The following is a 19914-nucleotide window of genomic DNA, read 5'->3' as shown; positions in this document are numbered from 1 at the left end:
AGATGTACAACATTTTGAGAGTTTTATTAAATTTCTAATCCCCCTCCCACCTCAAGTCTTAAAAGGACTATCCTTCCTTCTCTTCTTTCTGCATATTTTCACCATTTTGGTTTCAGTATGTTCCAGTGTGATCACCTGCATTTGTTGCATAGAATTTTTATGGTATGATAATCTATGATAACCATTGTATTTTTCCCCTTGCAGATTGTTTCTAAATTGAAGGATGAAATCACTCTGATGGAGAGAGAACACAGTGACCTTCAGTTGCATATTGAAAGAACAGATTGGTGGTGTGAGAATTTTGGCATGTGGAAAGCCTTTATAAATAGTAGTGAGGTATAGCTTTTCCTTATCCTTTATGATGTAAGTGGAAACTTACTTTCTGGTCATACATGATTCCACGTGTTGACCTACTACCGTACCCTGAGTCATACAGGATTGCAGCCATTGTTTGTTATGGAGTTCCCCTTCCCATTTTAGTGTGAATACACACAAGTACTCATAATTGTTGATGATGTCAGTTTTGGGGTTCTGTTTCTCATGGTTGCTTATTATTTTTGTTGGGAAAAAATCAGATTCTTGGGAGCTTTTGCAGGGAACAATTAACTGCAGCCCAGGTTTGCATACAATTAGATACAATGGGAGAAGCTTTAAGGCTTGTTTTCCCACTTGTAGCAATAACAATAGCTATAACATTTCTATACCGCTTATCAGTGAAATATTCTCTTTGTTTAGGTCATAGAAGAGAATGGCGAACAAGTGCCCTGTTACTCTGTTATGGTGAGTTTACAAGAGATTGGTGGTACTGAAGCAAAGGAATGGATGGTTCTACGAAAACTCAGCGAGTTTCAAAGCCTGCACCGGAAACTTAGTGAGGTACAGAGAAATGGCGGGAAGTTGATATTGCTTAGTATCTTGTTTGAAACATGGGTGGGCAGCTCCTTTATCTTCAAGGTCTACTCAGCCCTTCTTTTAGTAGGGCAGAAGCCAGAGGTATGTTTCATGTAATAATCCAGTGCTGTCTCAGGCACTCAGATTCCACATTAAAGGCACTTGTCACATAGAACTAAGAATTTCTCAGTTGTGGAAGATGTACACTGGAACAAGGCTGAGGCATTACATACAAAAAACTCAGAAATTTTGTGAATGATTCCCTGCTCCTTGCAAGGTACAAGGTTTTTTAAAACAGACTTTGACTTCAAATTTAACAGGATTAAGTGGACCAGGAAGTATTACTTCAAAAGACACCTTGCCTCTGAACTAAGTTATTTTCTTGTGTATAGGAGGAGCAAAATAATCTTGGGACACTCATTTTGGGGGACAGAGACTCTATGCACTCTGTTGGTGTAGTTAGGTGGGAGGGGGAGGTAGCATCATGCAATGATTTGCAGTGTCAGGAAAGGAAGAGGAGAGAGGAAGGCAGCATTGGTACCTCAGTCAGAAGGAAGAGATGGACAGCTCTGGACCTCCTATGTCTTGAATACTTGTGTTCAAGGGGTCATTGAAACTAAGGCACTATGGAAGGGGTGGCACAGGTGATTAACTCATCCCAGCTTTGGCACTGCAGACTCCTTGAAGCCAGGCATTTAAGAAATAGGACCTTGGCCAGCCTCTGGAAGGCAGTGAGTGGTTACCCCTCCTCTCTGCCACTGCTGCTCTTCCATTTGTACAAATTCTGGGAAACCTTTCTGCATGAGTGCAGAGACTCAAATTCTTCACATTATGATTTGTTGCACAAGCAGTTTGTCATTAAAGGACCAGAACCTCCAGAATCCCAATATCATCTTGGCCACTAGGTGGTTGGGAATTTGGGGAATCAGTCCATGCTGATTTGGGGATTCTAGGAGTACTCAAAATGTAACTTTCCCAAGCTATAAGCATGTGCTTGTTTTAATTTCTTTCTATAGTGTTTCCAAAGAGCCTGAGAAGTTTTTAGTAATGCCATTGAACATCATGCGCAGTATAGTGCTGCTTATACAATAAAGTGACCAAATATGCTAATGTGAACGTTAATATAATAAGGGTCAAACTAGGTGTGATGGAAGAAATTGCTTTCTTTAAAAGAAGAAATACAGGATGTTCTATGTTCTCTGAATGCTAAAAGATAAGTTCCCAAAGATAGGTTCCCAAAATAAAATTCAAAGATATAGCAATGTTAGCCTGGAAAATTAGTTTGTAAAGGGATCTTGTAGCACCTTTGAGACTAACTGAAAGAAAGAAGTTGGTAGCATGAACTTTTGTAGACTTGAGCCACATGCATCTGATGAAGTAGGCTCAAGTCTATAAAAGCTGATGCTGCCAATTTCTTTCTTTCAGTTAGTCTCAAAGCTTCCGAAAGTGTGATGATGACTGAGAGTAAAATATGACATAACAACACAAGAATGAATTACAGTCCACTCTCACTTTACACGAGGTATCCATTCTGGACCACCGCCACCCCACATTAAGCAAAAGGCGCGTATGCTCAAGCCCCATTGGATGGAATGTGGCTTGGGCTTGCCGCACGGCTGTGTATGTGCTCCATGGGTGCGCACGCCATTGTTTTTAATGGTGGGCAGCTTCTGCGTAAGCTGAAAGCTGCCTATAATGAGCCCGTGTATGGCACAGGCTCACTGTATATCTTTTCTGTTGCTTTTTCTACTTTATTAACATTTATTTCCTCAAGATAGTGCTATCAGGAGAGATCGGGTAGGCAGAAACCCACTGAGCCAAGAGTACTGTCATCTTGGTATTTCTTATTAATTGCATACATGTTTCTTGGTACCTCAATCAGCAGAGGTGGCATGTTGTTGAACTACCTTTCCCAAATACACATAAAAATTGGGGGGGGGGCACTCCAAAGAGATATGGAGAATGAAGAGATCTGGATTGTAGGAATTCTGCTGTATTCATTACCTTATGTAGGCTGAAATTATTTTCAAGGAAAATGACATGGAGCAATTACTTCTTATATACCAGTATTGGTTTCATTTTGAACTTTCATTCCTTCCACGTCTTTCATTTCTTCTGAGTGATATCAGAACTGTTTTGCTTTCTTTCACTCTTGGGGTTTGTTTTTTACATTTATAGAACTGTATTATCAGTGTTATTAGCTGCTGGAGCAATCAAGGGAAGTATTCCTACTTGTGTTCATGCGTTCTCAGTGGCAGTTCTGTATTCTGTTCTGGTTCTCATCAAGGTAGAAGGACATAAATGTATACTGTTTAAAAATGTCTCCACCAGCCTTTACTAGAATTCCAAGAACTGTATGGAAGAAATAGATCAAGACAGATGGTAAGGAAACGTATATAAAACAAATCAAAATTCTTTTCTTAATTTAACTTAATTTGCTGACATGATGCTCAACGTTACTCTGAAATTTGGCAAGATGTCCACTAAAATCACCTTCAGTTGGACATCAACTTGTATCATACAATAAGAGAGTTGTCTGAAAGTAAATGAAAACCAGCACTCCCATCCCTGACTTCCTTTTTAGTCCTTGGTTTGTAGTCAAATGTGCAAATTCACATTCAGAAATAATGGGGCTTTGTTTTCTTCTCTTCCCACCTAGTGCTTCCCATCATTAAAGAAAGCTCAGTTGCCTTCACTCAGCAAACTGCCCTTTAAATCTGTAGACCAGAAATTCATGGAGAAGTCTAAGAACCAGTTAAATAACTTCTTACAGGTAAGCAATCCTAAGATCTTACTGATCACTGAGGAATATCTTCTTCTAAAAAAAATTGATACCTCAGAATGGTTCAGTGTATTTTCTACTGAGGTTTTAAGCATGGGTTTCAGATTTTTACTTTTTCCTCCTGATATATTTCTAGACCCTGTGGTCTAAGCTGAGAGAAAGTTATGATCGTGTCCCACTGAAATCAATAGGAAAAGTTATTTATTACTAGTTTATCTCTCATTAAGTAAGACTTTAGTATGGCTATCTTCTTTTCCATTTAGAATTATGGATTATTTTAGTGTACGGTTCTTATTTTAAGGATATACCTTGCCATATAGTTTGTGACAAGCCGGTGTTTGAGACTTAGAATTGGCTGCTGAAGGAAGACCTGGGTTTGTCTTATATCCAGTTGCTTTTGTCCGTAGCAGGTAATGGATCCTACTGTGTACTATTGTATATCTGTATCCTGACACTGTCAAAAAAGACATCCTCTCTCTGATATTCAACTTTTATTGCTTCATATGTTCTATGGGCCAATTATTTAAAAAAGGTTTTTCCTCATATGCCTTTTGATGGATTCTATTGTCCTTTAGTGTACCTGGGGAAAAAATCTGATGCTTGATTACATCTTAATCTCACTGCCAACCATAACCAGCCCTCACCAATCATTGTGTCTTATTTTTCCAATCTCCCAAAGAGATACAGCTACAAATTTTGTATAGGCTGCCCTGCAGAGAGGCTAAATGAAATTCTGAAGCTGCAGGTGGATACAGTCAAGAGTTCCACACGTATGCTTTTTAAAGCCAAAATGAAAGTGTCATTTGGCAAGACTGCAGAGGATAGGTACCTACTGTTAATTTCAGAGAGTATGAACTATACAGCTGTGCTGTGTATGAAGAAAAAGATAACTGGCAATGGCTTGATAATTTTGGACACTACAACTAATATTTTAATATTTATAGAAAATCAAAGTAATTACAGAGTATATATTTAAAACCCCACAGTAATCTGCATTTCTTGAAGAGTAGATCCCCATTTGTATGCATGGAATAGCAGTCTGTGGCGGTTTACAGACTGCCCCTTTGGGGCGGCCTGTACCCGCCCCTTTCCCCACTGTATCGGGGCCTCAGCTGCCACAGCGGCAGCCTCTTAGGCCCCAATCCGCCGCTTTCCAGGCTGCGGGGAAGCGGCAAAGGCAACTTCCCCGCGGCCTGGAAAGGGGTGTCCTTGGGGCTTGAAACCCCAAGGACACCCAATGGTGGCGGGGACAAACAGAAAGGAGCCACTTTCTGCTTTGTGTCGCTGGTGCAGTCATCTAAAGGCTGCGCCCAGCGACGCAAAGCTGGAAGGAGCTCCGAAACGGAGCTCCTTCCGGCGCAGCAGAAAGGGTGCGCCTGGCACCCTCGCACGGCACCAGTATGTCACTTCCGTGCTGCTCCGTTTGGAGGCGGCGCGGTCGTGACATACCAATGGCGGCGCCCGTGTGTATAAGGCGCCGCCATTTTGCATGTACTAGGGTTAGGGCGCCTGTGTTACGTTTTGATGGGCTCTGTTCAATTTTATTTTTTAAGATCATATGTCATAACTGTGATCAGATACTATCTGAGAATAGTCTTACCTCTGTTTTATTGCTTAGATTTTGTGCAGTTTGGCCTTTCCAAACTGCACAAATATGTGCACTTGTCCATCTGTATGTATGTATGTATTTATTTATGTTTTGTTGCTTCTGCCACTCCTGCTATGCCTCTCCAAGCCAGTTTTGAACATGTGCTTATAAATATGTAGATGTGGCAGTATAATTCCCTCATATTTATACTGAAAAAAAGAAAAGCTCTGCTGTTGATATTCTGACATTACCAGTAGTAATTTACAGGCTAAGAATTTATAAGTCTGGATTTATTCAATAAATCTTACTTAGCTAGTGTGCTGGTTTCTGAGAAAATGTGTACAGTACCACTTCATGTTTGTAGCCAGAAGACTACATGCTTAAAAACTTGGCACTGTAAAAGAGGGCATGTGAGGATCCTTTCCTTTTTAGAAAATGATCTTGTTGGAGAAAAGTTTAACACGAAATCTTCTCTTGCCATGGCACTTTTCCCTGAGCAGAAAATGTTAATTCAGGTAGTGTGGTCCAAGAGAGAGATCCTGAATATTGCATAGATTGACCCTTATATTGAACATATATAAGAAAACATATTTCTCTCCATATATGTTAAGTAAGCACCAGTGTGCTCTAATGGTCTGAGTTTGGTTTAGGAAATCCAGATTGAACTCTTCACTCAGCCATGAGACTCACTGTGTGCTCTTGGTGTAATCGATCTTTCTGAGTTTGACATACCTCAAAGTCCTTCACCTGGTACAAGGATAAAATGGTGAAGAAGAGAGCCATACGCACCACCTTGAGCTTCTTTGGAGAAAAGACTGTATAAATTGCTGGAGTTTGTCCAGGACCCCTGTGGATACCAAAATCTGTGGATGCTCAAAACCCATTAAATACAATGACATAGTGAAATGGTGCCCCTTATTTAAAATGTCAATGTTTGCTTTTTGGAATTTATATATATGTTAATTATTTTGAAGTCATGGATGATTAAATCCACGGATAAAGAAACTGGGGATATGAAGAGCCTAATGTAAATAAAATGCTAATAGTGAGACTGATTGCAGTAACTTTTGCTCAGGAGGGAAGAATATGTAGGGTGAATCTACATATCTTCCTGCATTGTTCTGTTTGTTTATTTTTTAGAAGATATTTTATTTTTATGGAGAGAAGAGGTACCATAGTTGGAGTTTCCAAATGGTCAGTATATGAATATGAATAGAGAGGGAACCCATCTTTTGCACTGTTTTGCATGCTGTGAGTAAGGAAGACACACAGTTGTTATGGAGCCACTGGAAGGAGGACAGGCTTAGCAAAGTGCAGCCCAAATGGGAAAGACATCTCACCCCGAGATTTCAGAATGATGCACCTTCCCTGTCTCTCTCTGCAGTTGCTTCTCTGGTCTTAAAGTAAGTAGGCCTATTTCCCTCAGAGCAAGTAATGATGCTACAGCTTAAACCTGCATTCTCCTTTCTCCTATCCTGTGTTTTTCCTCTTATTTAACTCACTGCCAGGAATGAGTTTAGGAGACAATTAAAACTATTTGATTCTGGAAACCACTGCCAACTTTGAGTTCTCTCTAGATTAGCAAACACCGGTCTTGCTAATTAACTGTTATTGCTCTACATCTTGCAGAGCCCTCATCAGCTCTGCTCCTATTTTGATTGTTGCTTCCTGCTTAAAAATATGTACATAAGCAATCCTGCAATTTCTGTGTCTTGCAATAATCTCACTTCTGTCTCTTTCCACAGAAATTGCTTTCTGATGAAAGGCTCTGTCAGAGTGAAGCTCTTTATGCCTTTTTAAGCCCTTCCCCAGAATACCTCAAGGCTATCAATGTACAGGGAAAGAAATCTTCGTTTTCACTTTCTTCTTTCTTGGAGAGGCTTCCTGGTGATTTCTTTTCTCATCAGGAGGTGAGTGTGTGAAAAACAATATATGGGGATAAGAGAATGACCTTTCCAAGGAACCACCTTGATGTCATCCCAGATAAACTATTTGCAAAACTAAGTGAACTTCTGGTAATATATTAAAGTTCTCTGCAAATTAGTTTACTCATGACTTTGTGTATATATGGGTCTATATTACAGTGGTAGCATCTCTTATACAAGCCACTTTGAGGTTGGGGGGGAATCTTTGGCGGGTTACAAACCGCCATTTTGTACGTATTCACTACATATTAGGGTTAGGAAGGGGCGGTGCTTCCGCACCCCCCTAACCCTACTACGTAGTGAATACGTACAATATGGCGGCGGCCGTTCCACACGGCCGCCGCCATATTGACGTAGCGGACACTGTGCGTCCGCATGTTGCGTGGCGCTTATGACGTCACGAGTGCGCCATTGGCGCCTCGCGGCATCATAAATGCGCCGCAGGAAGAAGCTCCATTTTGGAGCTTCTTTTTTGCTCCGCATGGGAGTCGTGCGGTTTGGCTGCTGCGGCTCCCTCATGGAGCAAACAGCAGCGCCAGCAGACCGCCACAAAGTGGCGGTCTGTAACACACCTCTATTTCAAGTGAATTTGCCCACACAAAAATTGGGCTCACTAAAAGTGGCATATACTGGGCCATGTATAAGATTCTGGATGCAATCCATTTCATACTTAATTCATGTATATTGGACAGCAAAGCTGAGCAAGATATTCTAGAATGCAGCTGTCAGTATAGAAGGACCCTTGATATGATAGGTAAAGGAGTGTCCTTCTCCTTCACTGTGCACATGGCTGTGGGACCACGTCATCTCATGGATTTATTAAAGCAAAAATGAACGGGTGAACTGTTGCTAATAATAATAATAATAATAATAATAATAATAAAATTTATTTGTATCCCACCCCTCTAAGAACAATCGGGGCGGCTAACAAGTTAAAACAAGTTAACAAGTTGCTAGAAGTAAAGACTGGATATTAACAAGAGCAGCTGAGTGGGACCTCACAGCCTGAAGAGATCTGAATAGCTACAGTGTAGGTGCATGTTCTGACAAACTGATTTACACATGCATCTACATTATGCCATATCTCATCACTTCAACAAGTCTTAATTATTTTTCAGCTGAATACGCAATTCCATCTACTGATTATATATGTATGTATGTATGTATGTATGTATAATCAGTAGATGGAATTGCGTATTCAAAAGTATGTGATCCCATTCCAACATGAATTTAAAATTAAATTAAATTTTAAAAAATATAAGAAAATGTTAGGCAAAATATATACAAGGTTGAAATCCCCCCCTTCTTTTTCACTGCTAACATCTTGAAGCTTAGTCTCAGAAGTCTTTTTATAAGGTGTTTGCTTACAGGGGAAGCAGTCACTTATAGCTGATATTATTTATTAAGACCATATACTACACTTTTTCAAAACTGTTTTATTTAAAGTTTTCAGCCTATATGGAGCCACTGTGGAATAGTAGTCTGAGTGTTGGACTAGGTAGAACTCTGGGGGACCAGGCTTCAAATCCCCACTCAGCCTAGGAACTTGTTGGGTGGCCTCAGGCAAGTCACACTCTCTCAACCTCAGAGAAGGACAATTGCAAACCTTATCAGAATAAATTTTGCCAAGAAAACCCCATGATAGGGTCGCCATAAGTCAGAAATGACTTGAAGGCATATAACAAGAAGTCTGTATATGTTTCCTAGGAGGAGGAGGAGGATTATTATTATTCTTTATTTATATAGCGCTGTAGATTTGCACAGATGAGAGAAAACCATTATTAGGAGAAACTTCTACATCTGCCATAATGAACAAGAAATGTTCCTCATTACAGGGTATGTGGGGAGCCAAAATGATCACCCTTATTTAACCTAGTTTCCCATCCTTCCTGTGTTTGTGTTGCTTCTTCAGGAAGAGGCTGAAGACGATGATGATCTGTCAGACTACGGGGATGATGTGGATGGGAAACGGGATGCCCTTGCTGAGCCTTGCTTCATGTTGATAGGCGAGATTTTTGAGCTGCGAGGAAGTATGCAGTGAAGCTAATGTATTTCCACATTAAATGTTTTCTTCAAGAATATTTCAATATGGGAAGGTGGGGTTTATTTTTTGTGGGTGAAACTTTGGCTTATGTAGACATTCTACGAGAACCCTGTTGGATGTTAAATAATTTTACTACAAGAGCTGATCCGTTATACATATTAGTATGTCAGTGAATGGCGAGCTGGACAGGTGAGCCAATGCTTTACCCATAGTTCACATCAGACTTCAGTCAAGCCTTAGAATCCACATGAATCCAGAAAGTGACTTCTAGCATGAGGATTAGAGACTGGGTTAACTTCTCTCAGGCATGCCAGTACTCTCAAACCCAGATTATGTGGTGAAGACGGCTAATAACTACACTGTGTCCAGATATGATGCTAGTCATTAAGAATGGGAAGAATTGTCTCAGAAGATGTAATTTTTAGAAATATTAATGGAGCAAAAGACTTATTGTCAAAATGTGATCAATGTATTATGAATAGATGTATTAAAAGAGATAAGAGATATATCAGTTAATGGGACTGTAAAACAGGGTTTTGTTTTGTCTTGATTGTAAATGTACCACCTAATTCTGTTTGTATTGGTTTAAGAGAGAATCATTACAAGATACAACTGGTACTTAACACCATGTGCATGAGTTACCTCTCCAAACCATTTCATGCTGATGTTAAGCAGTACCAATGTTGAATAAACCGTAACTGCATGTCCAGTGTTCACTTCTGTGTTCTGCTTTCTTTTCTTTCTTTTAGTGTTTAAGTGGGTGAGGAAGACACTAATTGCACTAGTTCAAATCACTTTTGGGAGAACCATAAACAAGTGAGTGTATTATACTTTCTCAGATTCTAGCAATGTTGTTCAGTGCTGCTTGTTCAGAAACAAGTGTGTGAAAATTGAAAGCAAAGTCCATTTCACAAGCTTTGTGTTAGAATTCTAGGTAAACATTTGTTAAATATTTTTAAGCCCTTGTACATCAAATGTGGCATGTGAACAGGGTTAAACTAAAAAAGCAAAATGTAAAATAATTTTGTGTCAAACTAACCTAAAATTTGATAACAATGTTTTTTAAAAATTGTGATATGTATGAATTTGCATATATTTCCTTATTTTGTAAAATTCTGTTTTTGCTAGCCATGGTAGTAAAGGGTTGGGGTAGCGTAGAGTTATCAAAATTACTGTCAAGCATCTGAGGGTGCCATTATACTCAATTTCCCAGGAGTAAATTCTCCTAACTCGCACATAGGATTACACTGTGAAACTTTTCCAGACATTGCATGAACACTTTTAAAACTTTCATCCCAGTTGTGAGAACTGGAAATGTTCCCGTTTTCAAAAAATAAAAATAAAAATAGAAAGCTGAATCGTGCACCTTAAACTTAATGTATACAACCCATGGCTGTATGGAAAATACAGTGCATGTACCGTATAAACCACCAGAGGAAGCAAAAGACTGAGATTTGGTTCTATGTGTTCCACAGAGCAGTGTTTCTCAAATATTTTGAAGAGTTCTCTGTAAATTAACTCTTTCTTATGAGCTTTGCTTCCCCCAAGAAAATGAAAGATTATCACATTGATAGATAACAGGTTTATATTTTATTTTTCATTCTTAATGTTAATATATGTAGCATGTATCTGAAAAGAATTTAAGCATGTCCTATAGTGGGGTGCAAGCCTGTCTCTTGCAGAAGCCAGAGAATTGCAATAATAATAATAATAATAATAGGATTTATTTATATACCGCCCAATCACTGGGAATCCGAGCGGTTTACAACAGAGGGGATAATAGACGGTTCATGTCTAAAAGACATGACACAAAAGGAGAAGGGAATGGTGAGGGGGGGGAGGGGATCAGGTCCAGGATTCTTCTCTCCCTCTGAGGCCTGGACCAAGGCAGATGGACCAGAGGGAGGGCTTGTCTTCTTCCAGGCAGGCCGGTTGGAACTGGCCTGCCTCCCTCCACACCCCCTCAAGATGGTGGCTGAAGGGAGGGCTTGTCTTCTTCCAGGCAGGCCGGTTGGAACTGGCCTGCCTCCCTCCACCCCCCCTCAAGATGGTGGCTGAAGGGAGGGCTTGTCTTCTTCCAGGCAGGCCGGTTGGAACTGGCCTGCCTCCCTCCACCCCCCCTCAAGATGGTGGCTGAAGGGAGGGCTTGTCTTCTTCCAGGCAGGCCTGGTGGATCGGGCCTGCCTTCCTCTCCCTCAAGATGGTGGCTGAAGGGAGGGCTTGTCTTCTTCCAGGCAGGCCTGGTGGAGCGGGCCTGCCTTCCTCTCCCTCAAGATGGTGGCTGAAGGGAGGGCTTGTCTTCTTCCAGGCAGGCCGGTTGGAACTGGCCTGCCTCCCTCCACCCCCCCCTCAAGATGGTGGCTGAAGGGAGGGCTTGTCTTCTTCCAGGCAGGCCTGGTGGAGCGGGCCTGCCTTCCTCTCCCTCAAGATGGTGGCTGAAGGGAGGGCTTGTCTTCTTCCAGGCAGGCCGGTTGGAACTGGCCTGCCTCCCTCCACCCCCCCTCAAGATGGTGGCTGAAGGGAGGGCTTGTCTTCTTCCAGGCAGGCCTGGTGGATCGGGCCTGCCTTCCTCTCCCTCAAGATGGTGGCTGAAGGGAGGGCTTGTCTTCTTCCAGGCAGGCCGGTTGGAACTGGCCTGCCTCCCTCCACCCCCCCCTCAAGATGGTGGCTGAAGGGAGGGCTTGTCTTCTTCCAGGCAGGCCGGTTGGAACTGGCCTGCCTCCCTCCACCCCCCCTCAAGATGGTGGCTGAAGGGAGGGCTTGTCTTCTTCCAGGCAGGCCTGGTGGAGCGGGCCTGCCTTCCTCTCCCTCAAGATGGTGGCTGAAGGGAGGGCTTGTCTTCTTCCAGGCAGGCCGGTTGGAACTGGCCTGCCTCCCTCCACCCCCCATCAAGATGGTGGCTGAAGGGAGGGCTTGTCTTCTTCCAGGCAGGCCTGGTGGAGCGAGCCTGCCTTCCTCTCCCTCAAGATGGTGGCTGAAGGGAGGGCTTGTCTTCTTCCAGGCAGGCCTGGTGGAGCGATGATGTGTTCTGTACACAGTAGACCAGTGGGAAAAGTACAAGCTTCTGAAAATGGGGGGGGGGATTTCCCTTGTTGTACAACTCAACCAGGAATACATAGAAGCAATGACAAATTACAACACAAGTTCATCCCTACTTGTTTCAGACTGTAAAATGCTACTAAAATGATACTATAGCCAGAGGTCGGTGAGATTTATCTATGTGTTGAGTTGCCATTCAGCAATTAATTCTATGGGTCTACGCTAGTTGAGACTGACCAGGAGGATTCAGGCCAATGAATTCTATTTGCTATAACTAAAAAAAGCTTCAGAACGTGGTAGGGGGAAGTGGACAGGACAGCAGGGGCGGCTTGAAGCCGCCCCTTCCAAAGATGGATTTGGGGCTGCAGCAAACACACACAGCAGCCCATTTCTGCATTGTCACCAACTATAGCACTGATCACACTTCTGCACCAGGTGAATTGACATCTGACAGTCTTGCACTGTAACTGCACAGGAAGACAGGATTGCTACAAACTACACATTTAAAGAAAAAAAGAAAGGAAAATGAGGACGCTGGACATAATAAACAAATGCTGTAGTTGGGAGAAATGTCCTCTTGAGTTAGAAGTAAGTAAAGTGATGGTAAATGTTGGACATGACTTTGGTAAAGTGTGGAGGAAAGTTTTATGATGGCACTTTCATTTTCAAAGTCAGCAATTCTGCTATTTCTGCAGTACTGTCATACAACGAGAAAAATGATGAGAATAGCAATATTTTTCCCTATTTTAGCTGTAGTGCTTTGACATGAAGATGACCCAGAAATGATAACCCAATTAAAGGGGCTGTCCTATCACTTGTCTTTAGAAACTAAAATAGCCTTTAACTGCAAGAACAGAAATTTTGAAACCAAATCCCAGAAATTTATGTATTGATTGCAGTTGCAACTGAGGAATAGACTTCAAATCAGTTTAGATAATTCTGCTTCCACTCAAACCTCACATGAATACAATGCAGATAAGTAGCCTATAAGGTCTTTTAATACACCTGCTCCACCACTTCACTGTCAAAAGCTATGGTGATATCGTTAGAAGACAGGATTACAGACAAAATACTCTCAAAACAAAATGTAACTGAAAAAGAACATAAGATTCTTTCTTTGAAAGCTGGGACCTAGATATATAACCAAGTGATTGTGGATTGCTCCTGTGCTGCATCCAGAGAATGGTCTTTCAAATGGTAAATGAAAACAAGCATAAAGTGAAAAGCATACTAGGGCAAAAAAAAGAAAACCAGTTTCAGATATATACTGATATGATGTCAGCTGGCAGCACCTAATGTGACCAAGAGATTTGGGGGTAATGGCAGAGGAAGGGAAAATACTTTTTCAGTCAGTCTTAACTATGAAGATGTTTACATGCTCAGTGTGTACTTTTTGTCCCCTCCATGTGTTCATTGTAGCTTACTCCCAAATAAGGGATAAGATAAATTTAATGCAGTCTATGTTGTGCCTATGTTGTCTTAGTATGTTTCTGTGTGTTGTGCATGCATGCACTTTATCATTTAGTACACTTCTGATTGATAATTGCCACGGGGGGTCACCTGCATAAGAATCTTGGTGGTCCAATGTTGCCTGATCATGTGTGTGTGTGTGTGTGTGTGCGCGCGCGCGCTCAGCTCTGCTCTGCCAGCTTCTTTGGGAAGGGACTTCAGCCCCTGGCCCCCATGTTCCTGATTCGGTCAGTATGAGAAAGGACAGCACCCTCATCATTAATCGGATATGTCTTTTCACATATAAATAAGATGCCAATCGTCTCCCCTTCCCCACTTTCAGCATCATCATTCGGGAAACAGCCCACAAGGATATAATAATAAAGCCAGGCCAGGTTAGCAATTTTGAAATTGTTCTGCCTCAGAAATTGACCATTTAAAGGGAGGTAATCTGTGGTTGCAAGGAGTATCAGTCTCAGTGGCTCAATCTTCTTCCATCTTGTATCTTGCATTTTTTAGTATGCAATAATAATACTGAGGTGATAGTAAACTATCATATCATACTGCAGGTTGGGATACCAATTTTGAGCTTTCTCTGCTGCCCTGCAAAAATCAACTTGTTGAAAACTAGAATGTCAGGAAACTGGTCTGAATCCTCTCCCCCCCCCCCCCCCCGGTTGTTTCCACATGCCGAGTCAGGGTCATTAAATGATAATTAAAAACACTATTTTCCCCTATTGCCCCTTGAGGCTACTCTAGTATGTAGGTCAAACCTTATTTCTTTAATGCTGAAATGCCAGCTACATTATTGTAACTTGTTGTTTTAATAAAGAGAATGTAGTTCTAAGTTTCTCATTCTTCCTGTTGTCTTTCTCCTTCCTACCCACACTCACAATTTAATTGTATTCTGTTCTGAATGTTAGATATTGCACTTGTAAGCTTAAAATTTAGATAGTTTCAAGCTGTGTTGTCTAGGTAGCATGTTGTAACTATGACTACCTAGGTGAATATCTTGTCATGCAGAAACCATTTGTATTGTTTGATACAGGGTTATCTCTTGAAATCTGAAGATGAGTTAAGTGTTTGTCTAATCAGGCACAATATTATGTCTAATTCTTTTTATCACTTATGTTTCAAGGCAAATTCGTGACACTGTAAACTGGATATTCAGTGAAGCAATGCTTGTTTACTATATCAATATATTCCGAGATGCTTTTTGGCCAAATGGGAAATTGTCATCCAGCACAAAGCCCAGAAGTGAAGAGCAAAGCCGGGAGACAAAACAGAAAGCACAGCAGAAATTACTAGAAAACATTCCAGGTGAGCTTGTCAGTCAAGTGTAATATGATGGCACTGAGAATATAATTGAACCAAAGGGATAATAACAAACATCACTTGCCAGTTCTGTAGCCCTTCAGAACAATCCAAGAGCTTTGTAGGTAAATGTTTCTTTCTTTAACAAGCACATTTAATTTTAGCAAACAATTACATACACTTGGGTTGCCTGTTTAACTTCTGTAGGGATTCCTGTCATCTGTCCAGTATTATTCCCTGTGGTGGAAGACTGGAGCTGTTCCTTTCAGAACCAATGAGGATCTAGTTTAGTTGATATGAAGAGGTCAGGGAACACCGTATCTGTAAATGGGAGCATGGGAAACTGTGCCCCCCCCCCCCAGTGGTTGGGAACTAACCCTCTGTCAAGCCAAGCCAAACTGATTAACAATTGAGGTGATTCCATGCTGAACTTCATCAGTAACTTATACAAAAGTATTGTCTCTGTACAAAATGAGCAGAGAAATAATAGGACGAAACAATTATGCATGTATGACAGTTTTAATTTTTGTTTGTTTGGGCCATATGGGTACGTGCTTGTTGTTTTATGGTGTACTGTTTTTATTTTATTCTTGTAATCTATTTAGATTGGAATAAAGACATAAAACCCAAATATGTTGAAATTCCTCAAGTAAAAGAAATTTGCACTGTGATTCTAGTTTGCCCTGTGATTTAGAAAAAAAACTATCATGATCCAAGCATTTAAGATTTTTAATAAATTGATTATTTTAATACCAGGGTGAAATATTTTGGTTTGCATTGAGATTTTATACACTCTGGCATAGATGGGTTACGATTTTCTTATTTTGGCCTTGTTTCTGTTTCATTTTGTAAGGAACCGGTTTAGTGTAACCTACATTATAATGTATATGAATACTAAGATTCCTCTTTTATTGTTTGTCACAAGCCAGATACCTCTATACTTTAGTAAAGAACTACTGGGTGGTGAGCTGACTGTCAGTATTTTAAAAAACAATGTAAAGGCCAGCATTTCATCTTTAAATAGCTAGTTCTGAAGTGTGTGTGTGCTGTATGAAATAAATATCAGTCCTGTTCATACGGATACTGTACTGCTACAATTTCTGTATTGAAAAGGGAATAAATTAAATCCCATGTTGAAAATCTCCAGGAAAACAATTGAGGGACAGTTTACTGAATTCTGGAATTAAAAAGTTATTTGAGGCAGAAGAGAACAGTCTGGCTGTGTTCACAGTGAATTACTAGCTAAACAAAGATTTAAAAATGGATTTCTCAGGTTCAGCACTCCTTTCTATTGAGCCACAATGCTGCTGTGTCTGCAGTAGTTGAGTATTTGAGGGAAGGTGTGTTTCAACACAGAGTGAAGATCTATGAAGGTGGCAGAGCTGTATGTGTCCTACTATCTAATCTCAAACTTTGGGAGGGGAGATTTTAAGAGCCAACGAGCAGAGCTGCGGGAAACTGAAACCTTCATAGATAGGCCTCTAATCCTGGAGCATAAGTGAGAGTAAAGGGAATTCGAGTGAGAGCAAGAAGCTAAATTGGGTGCAGGGCTCTTGAACCTTGTCTTCACCCATGCACCCTTTAGCTGCTTACTCAAACCCTTTTCAGCATTGCCAGATACAGACCACTCACAGTGCTCTTGCCATTACTTCTTGTTTGGCCCTTAGACATACACAGCTCTTTAAAGCAGCATTTTAATATGAAGCTTGAACTGTATGTTTATTTTTGATTTGTACAGTGGACCCTTGTTATACACTAGGGTTTGGTTCCAAGATCCCTTGTGGATAACAAAATCTGTGTATGCTTAAGTTCCATTAAATATAATGACATAGCAAAATAGTGTCCCTTATAAAAATGGGAAATCAAGGTTTGATATTTGAAATTTATACTTTTTTTCAACATTTTCAAACCATGGATGCTTGAATCCATGTATAAAAATCTGTGTATAACAAGAGTGATCTATGTCTGCATAGATTTAGCAAATACTATATATTATCAAAACCAGATTAAACTATTTCTTCCAGATACTCTCCAGAATCTTGTGGGACAGCAAAATGCTCGCCATGGTATAATCAAAGTATTCAATGCACTTCAAGAAACCAAGGCCAATAAGCATCTTCTTTATGTGAGTTATTAGCACACTGCTTTAAAGCATAGTGGTTTCCTCTGTGACATAGATGTACCTTCTCTCCACAGATCTTTGAACAAAAATTTGAATATTAGTTCCCAGAATTTAGTCTCTGATTACAGCATTAGATCTCACTTTTATGTTTTACTGTTTTAGAATTAGTTGTAGAACTGACTACCTATGGATAACTAAAACCCACTAGAGAAAATCTACAGTATGCAAAAATCCACACAGACAAAGCTGGGGCCCGTTTCCTTCAAATTCTATGTCTCTAAGGATGGATTCTGGTTGAAATATGAAAGAGCAGATGGGCTAAATTAGAGGCTAATTTCTGAAATATCCCCAGTCATGGTGCACGAATTCAGAAGATTTTTGCTGTCAACAGACATTGATATATAGGAAGGATTTGACACTCCCCAGTGCTACAGTCACTGGGAAGACAAGACGTAAGGGGGGTGGAAAGGAACTAGTGTTTGCTATACAACTTGGGGAACACAGTGTTGCAGTTCTGTATGTTAATGTGCATATAGTCTCCTTTTACTCTTGGCCAGACTGTTAGCAATAATTTTCAGTACAGAGATGTTTAGATTTTTTTTTAATGACTAGAAATGTAAAGGCCTTTAACTGAAAAATTTACACACACACACACACATTTTCCTCCAAAGTCTTTTTTGGGAGGTGGAGGAATTTGAAAAACTGAAAAATATATTATGGAACATTTTCTTTTAGAATGATGAGTAAAATGTTTGAGACAAAGTATTCATATATTCTCCTAAATTATCTCTAAAAACTATGTAACAGGAAGACTTCATATTATGTACAGTGTCAGATAATTTCAATTCCTGACTGTGTTTTTTTTTTCTTCTGGTTTTTTAATGGAAATAAGTGCTTTTTATCTGTTTTTTATCTGACACTGCAAAAGCCTAGAAGAAAATATTCTTCTTTTGTTTTATGAATGTTTATTGTTTCATTTGTTTTTTGTCTGCTCCTTATAAACTGGTAAAACCAAAAAGATTCTCCAGTAGTTCAGGACTTTTTAGCTCCATTTGTAACAAATAATAAAGACAAATAAAAATAATAAAGACATTAAAAGTATACTAAGGGTTGTAATTATTGTCTGAATAAACTATACATGATAATTCTATGCCAAACCAAATTATACATATTACATTTTATGTTCCTAAAGTAATAAAGTGGTTTTCAGTTTGGAAAGGTTTCCAATGCCACCTTTTTCAATTTTTCCAGCCCCCTCCCCCCATTTTTCCTCCTGGGTTATTTCCCCATAGCTTCACTATTCCTACAGGGTCTACATCTCTAAAAATAACAAGATGCTGCTTATAACATATAGGAAAACCAGCTGTAATCCATGAAGAATGTTTATTAACTGCTTTAACAGGAGCCTTCACTTCATTCTGTTGACTGTTTTGTTAGCCATATCCACTATAGGGACCACAAGGAGGATTTGCTCCAGGGTTGGGGAATGGTTTGGGATGACAAGCTCAATGTCTACCTCCCTAATCTTCTTTGGGACAGATGGTATCAGGGGCCTGGCCACACAGCCATGACATTGCTAACATTAAACTGGCTGAAGCTTCCAGCTGACATTTTGGCCAGTGCCTGGGTTCAATTTTCATTTGCCTTTCTTGCCCAGGCAGGTATACTTAGCTAGCATTTTGGGGGATAACTGAGCCACGATGATGGGACTCAGCCAAGTCCTGAAGTGGACATGGCTCCATTTTTGTCCTCCTGCTATCCCTGGAAAGATGAATGGGAAGGATAGCTGGCCTCAGGGAGCTAGAGCATCCAGTAGGGATTCAGATGGCTCCTAAAGTGCCAGTTGAATGATACCAGTTTCTTTCCAGATGCTGGAACTACAAGTCAAGAACAAAATCAACTCTGGGCTACCAAAGCCTCACCTTCACCTTCTCTCTTCCTGCCCCATTTTCCTTCTCATAGGGCAGGGCTTCTGAGAGGAAAACTCCGCAAGCAAGACTGGGGAGCCCAGGAGACTGGATTTAGACCCACAGGTTTTCTTCCCCTATTATAACTGAAATTGTCAAGTCAAGGAGGAAACCTATAATTTTAATCTCTTTTCTTTTACAGGTATTATTGGAATTGCTGCTAACTGAACTGTGCCCTGAGTTGCGAACTAATTTAGAACAGTTTAAAGCAGCTCAGGTCTGAATCTGCACAAATGAATTACTAGAGAAATGTCTATTATTAATAGTAGACATGAAACTTATTTCCCTCTTTTCCATAGAGGGCTGATTGAAGATTACTGACAATTTATAGAGTATTTTTCCCCTTTGGATTTCACATGAAGCTAACAAGACTTGAAAAGAATGGATGATGATAGATAGGGTAGAATGCCAGCAATGTAATTTCTGGCTTTTATTTAATTTGTTCTATGAATAACTCCGTTTAAGGTGCAGGTTGAAATGTAAATGTTAATATGACTTGTAAGAATTATAGAATATTTTAAACATTTATGAAAGGCATTTTGCTTTAGTGGTATATCAATTAATGTTGTACAGTTAATTCCTCTATTTTCTCGTGTATTGAAGAGCCTTGTTGTGCAATATATGTAAAGATATTGTGTAAATTTCATTGTTTTTATTTTTACCAAAGATTTCCCATAGTTTGGAGCCTTTGTAAGCAATAAATAATAAAACTGGATTGTAATGCTTCATAATTAAGCTACACGTACACTACAGCTTGAAAATGGGTCTTAATTATATTTTCAGAAATAAATTG

General features: G+C 40.2%; 1 protein-coding gene across 3 annotated transcripts in view; it reads left to right on the top strand.

Moving 5' to 3' along the window:
• Window positions 1-19836, top strand: part of SNX25 (sorting nexin 25) — a 75260-nt gene extending 55424 nt beyond the window's left edge. For 2 of the 3 annotated variants that reach the window (XM_089525379.1, XM_089525378.1), the window contains 9 exons: window positions 205-336; window positions 736-876; window positions 3551-3664; window positions 7007-7171; window positions 9099-9216; window positions 9980-10046; window positions 14857-15038; window positions 17057-17157; window positions 19023-19347. In XM_089525379.1, coding sequence (XP_089381505.1) covers window positions 205-336; window positions 736-876; window positions 3551-3664; window positions 7007-7171; window positions 9099-9216; window positions 9980-10046; window positions 14857-15038; window positions 17057-17157; window positions 19023-19130 — 1128 coding nt within the window. In that variant the 3' untranslated portion in view covers window positions 19131-19347. Of the gene's footprint in view, window positions 1-204; window positions 337-735; window positions 877-3550; window positions 3665-7006; window positions 7172-9098; window positions 9217-9979; window positions 10047-14856; window positions 15039-17056; window positions 17158-19022 lie in introns of all 3 variants that reach the window. The other variant, XM_089525380.1, reaches the window with a different exon arrangement.
• The last annotated feature ends 78 nt before the right edge of the window (window positions 19837-19914 follow it).

Source organism: Sceloporus occidentalis, unplaced genomic scaffold (genome assembly GCF_023333645.1).
Source record: "Sceloporus occidentalis isolate IW3139 unplaced genomic scaffold, rSceOcc1.0.p SCAF_5, whole genome shotgun sequence".
Classification (NCBI taxonomy): Eukaryota; Metazoa; Chordata; class Lepidosauria; order Squamata; family Phrynosomatidae; genus Sceloporus; species Sceloporus occidentalis.
This window is presented reverse-complemented; position numbering and strand designations above follow the sequence as displayed.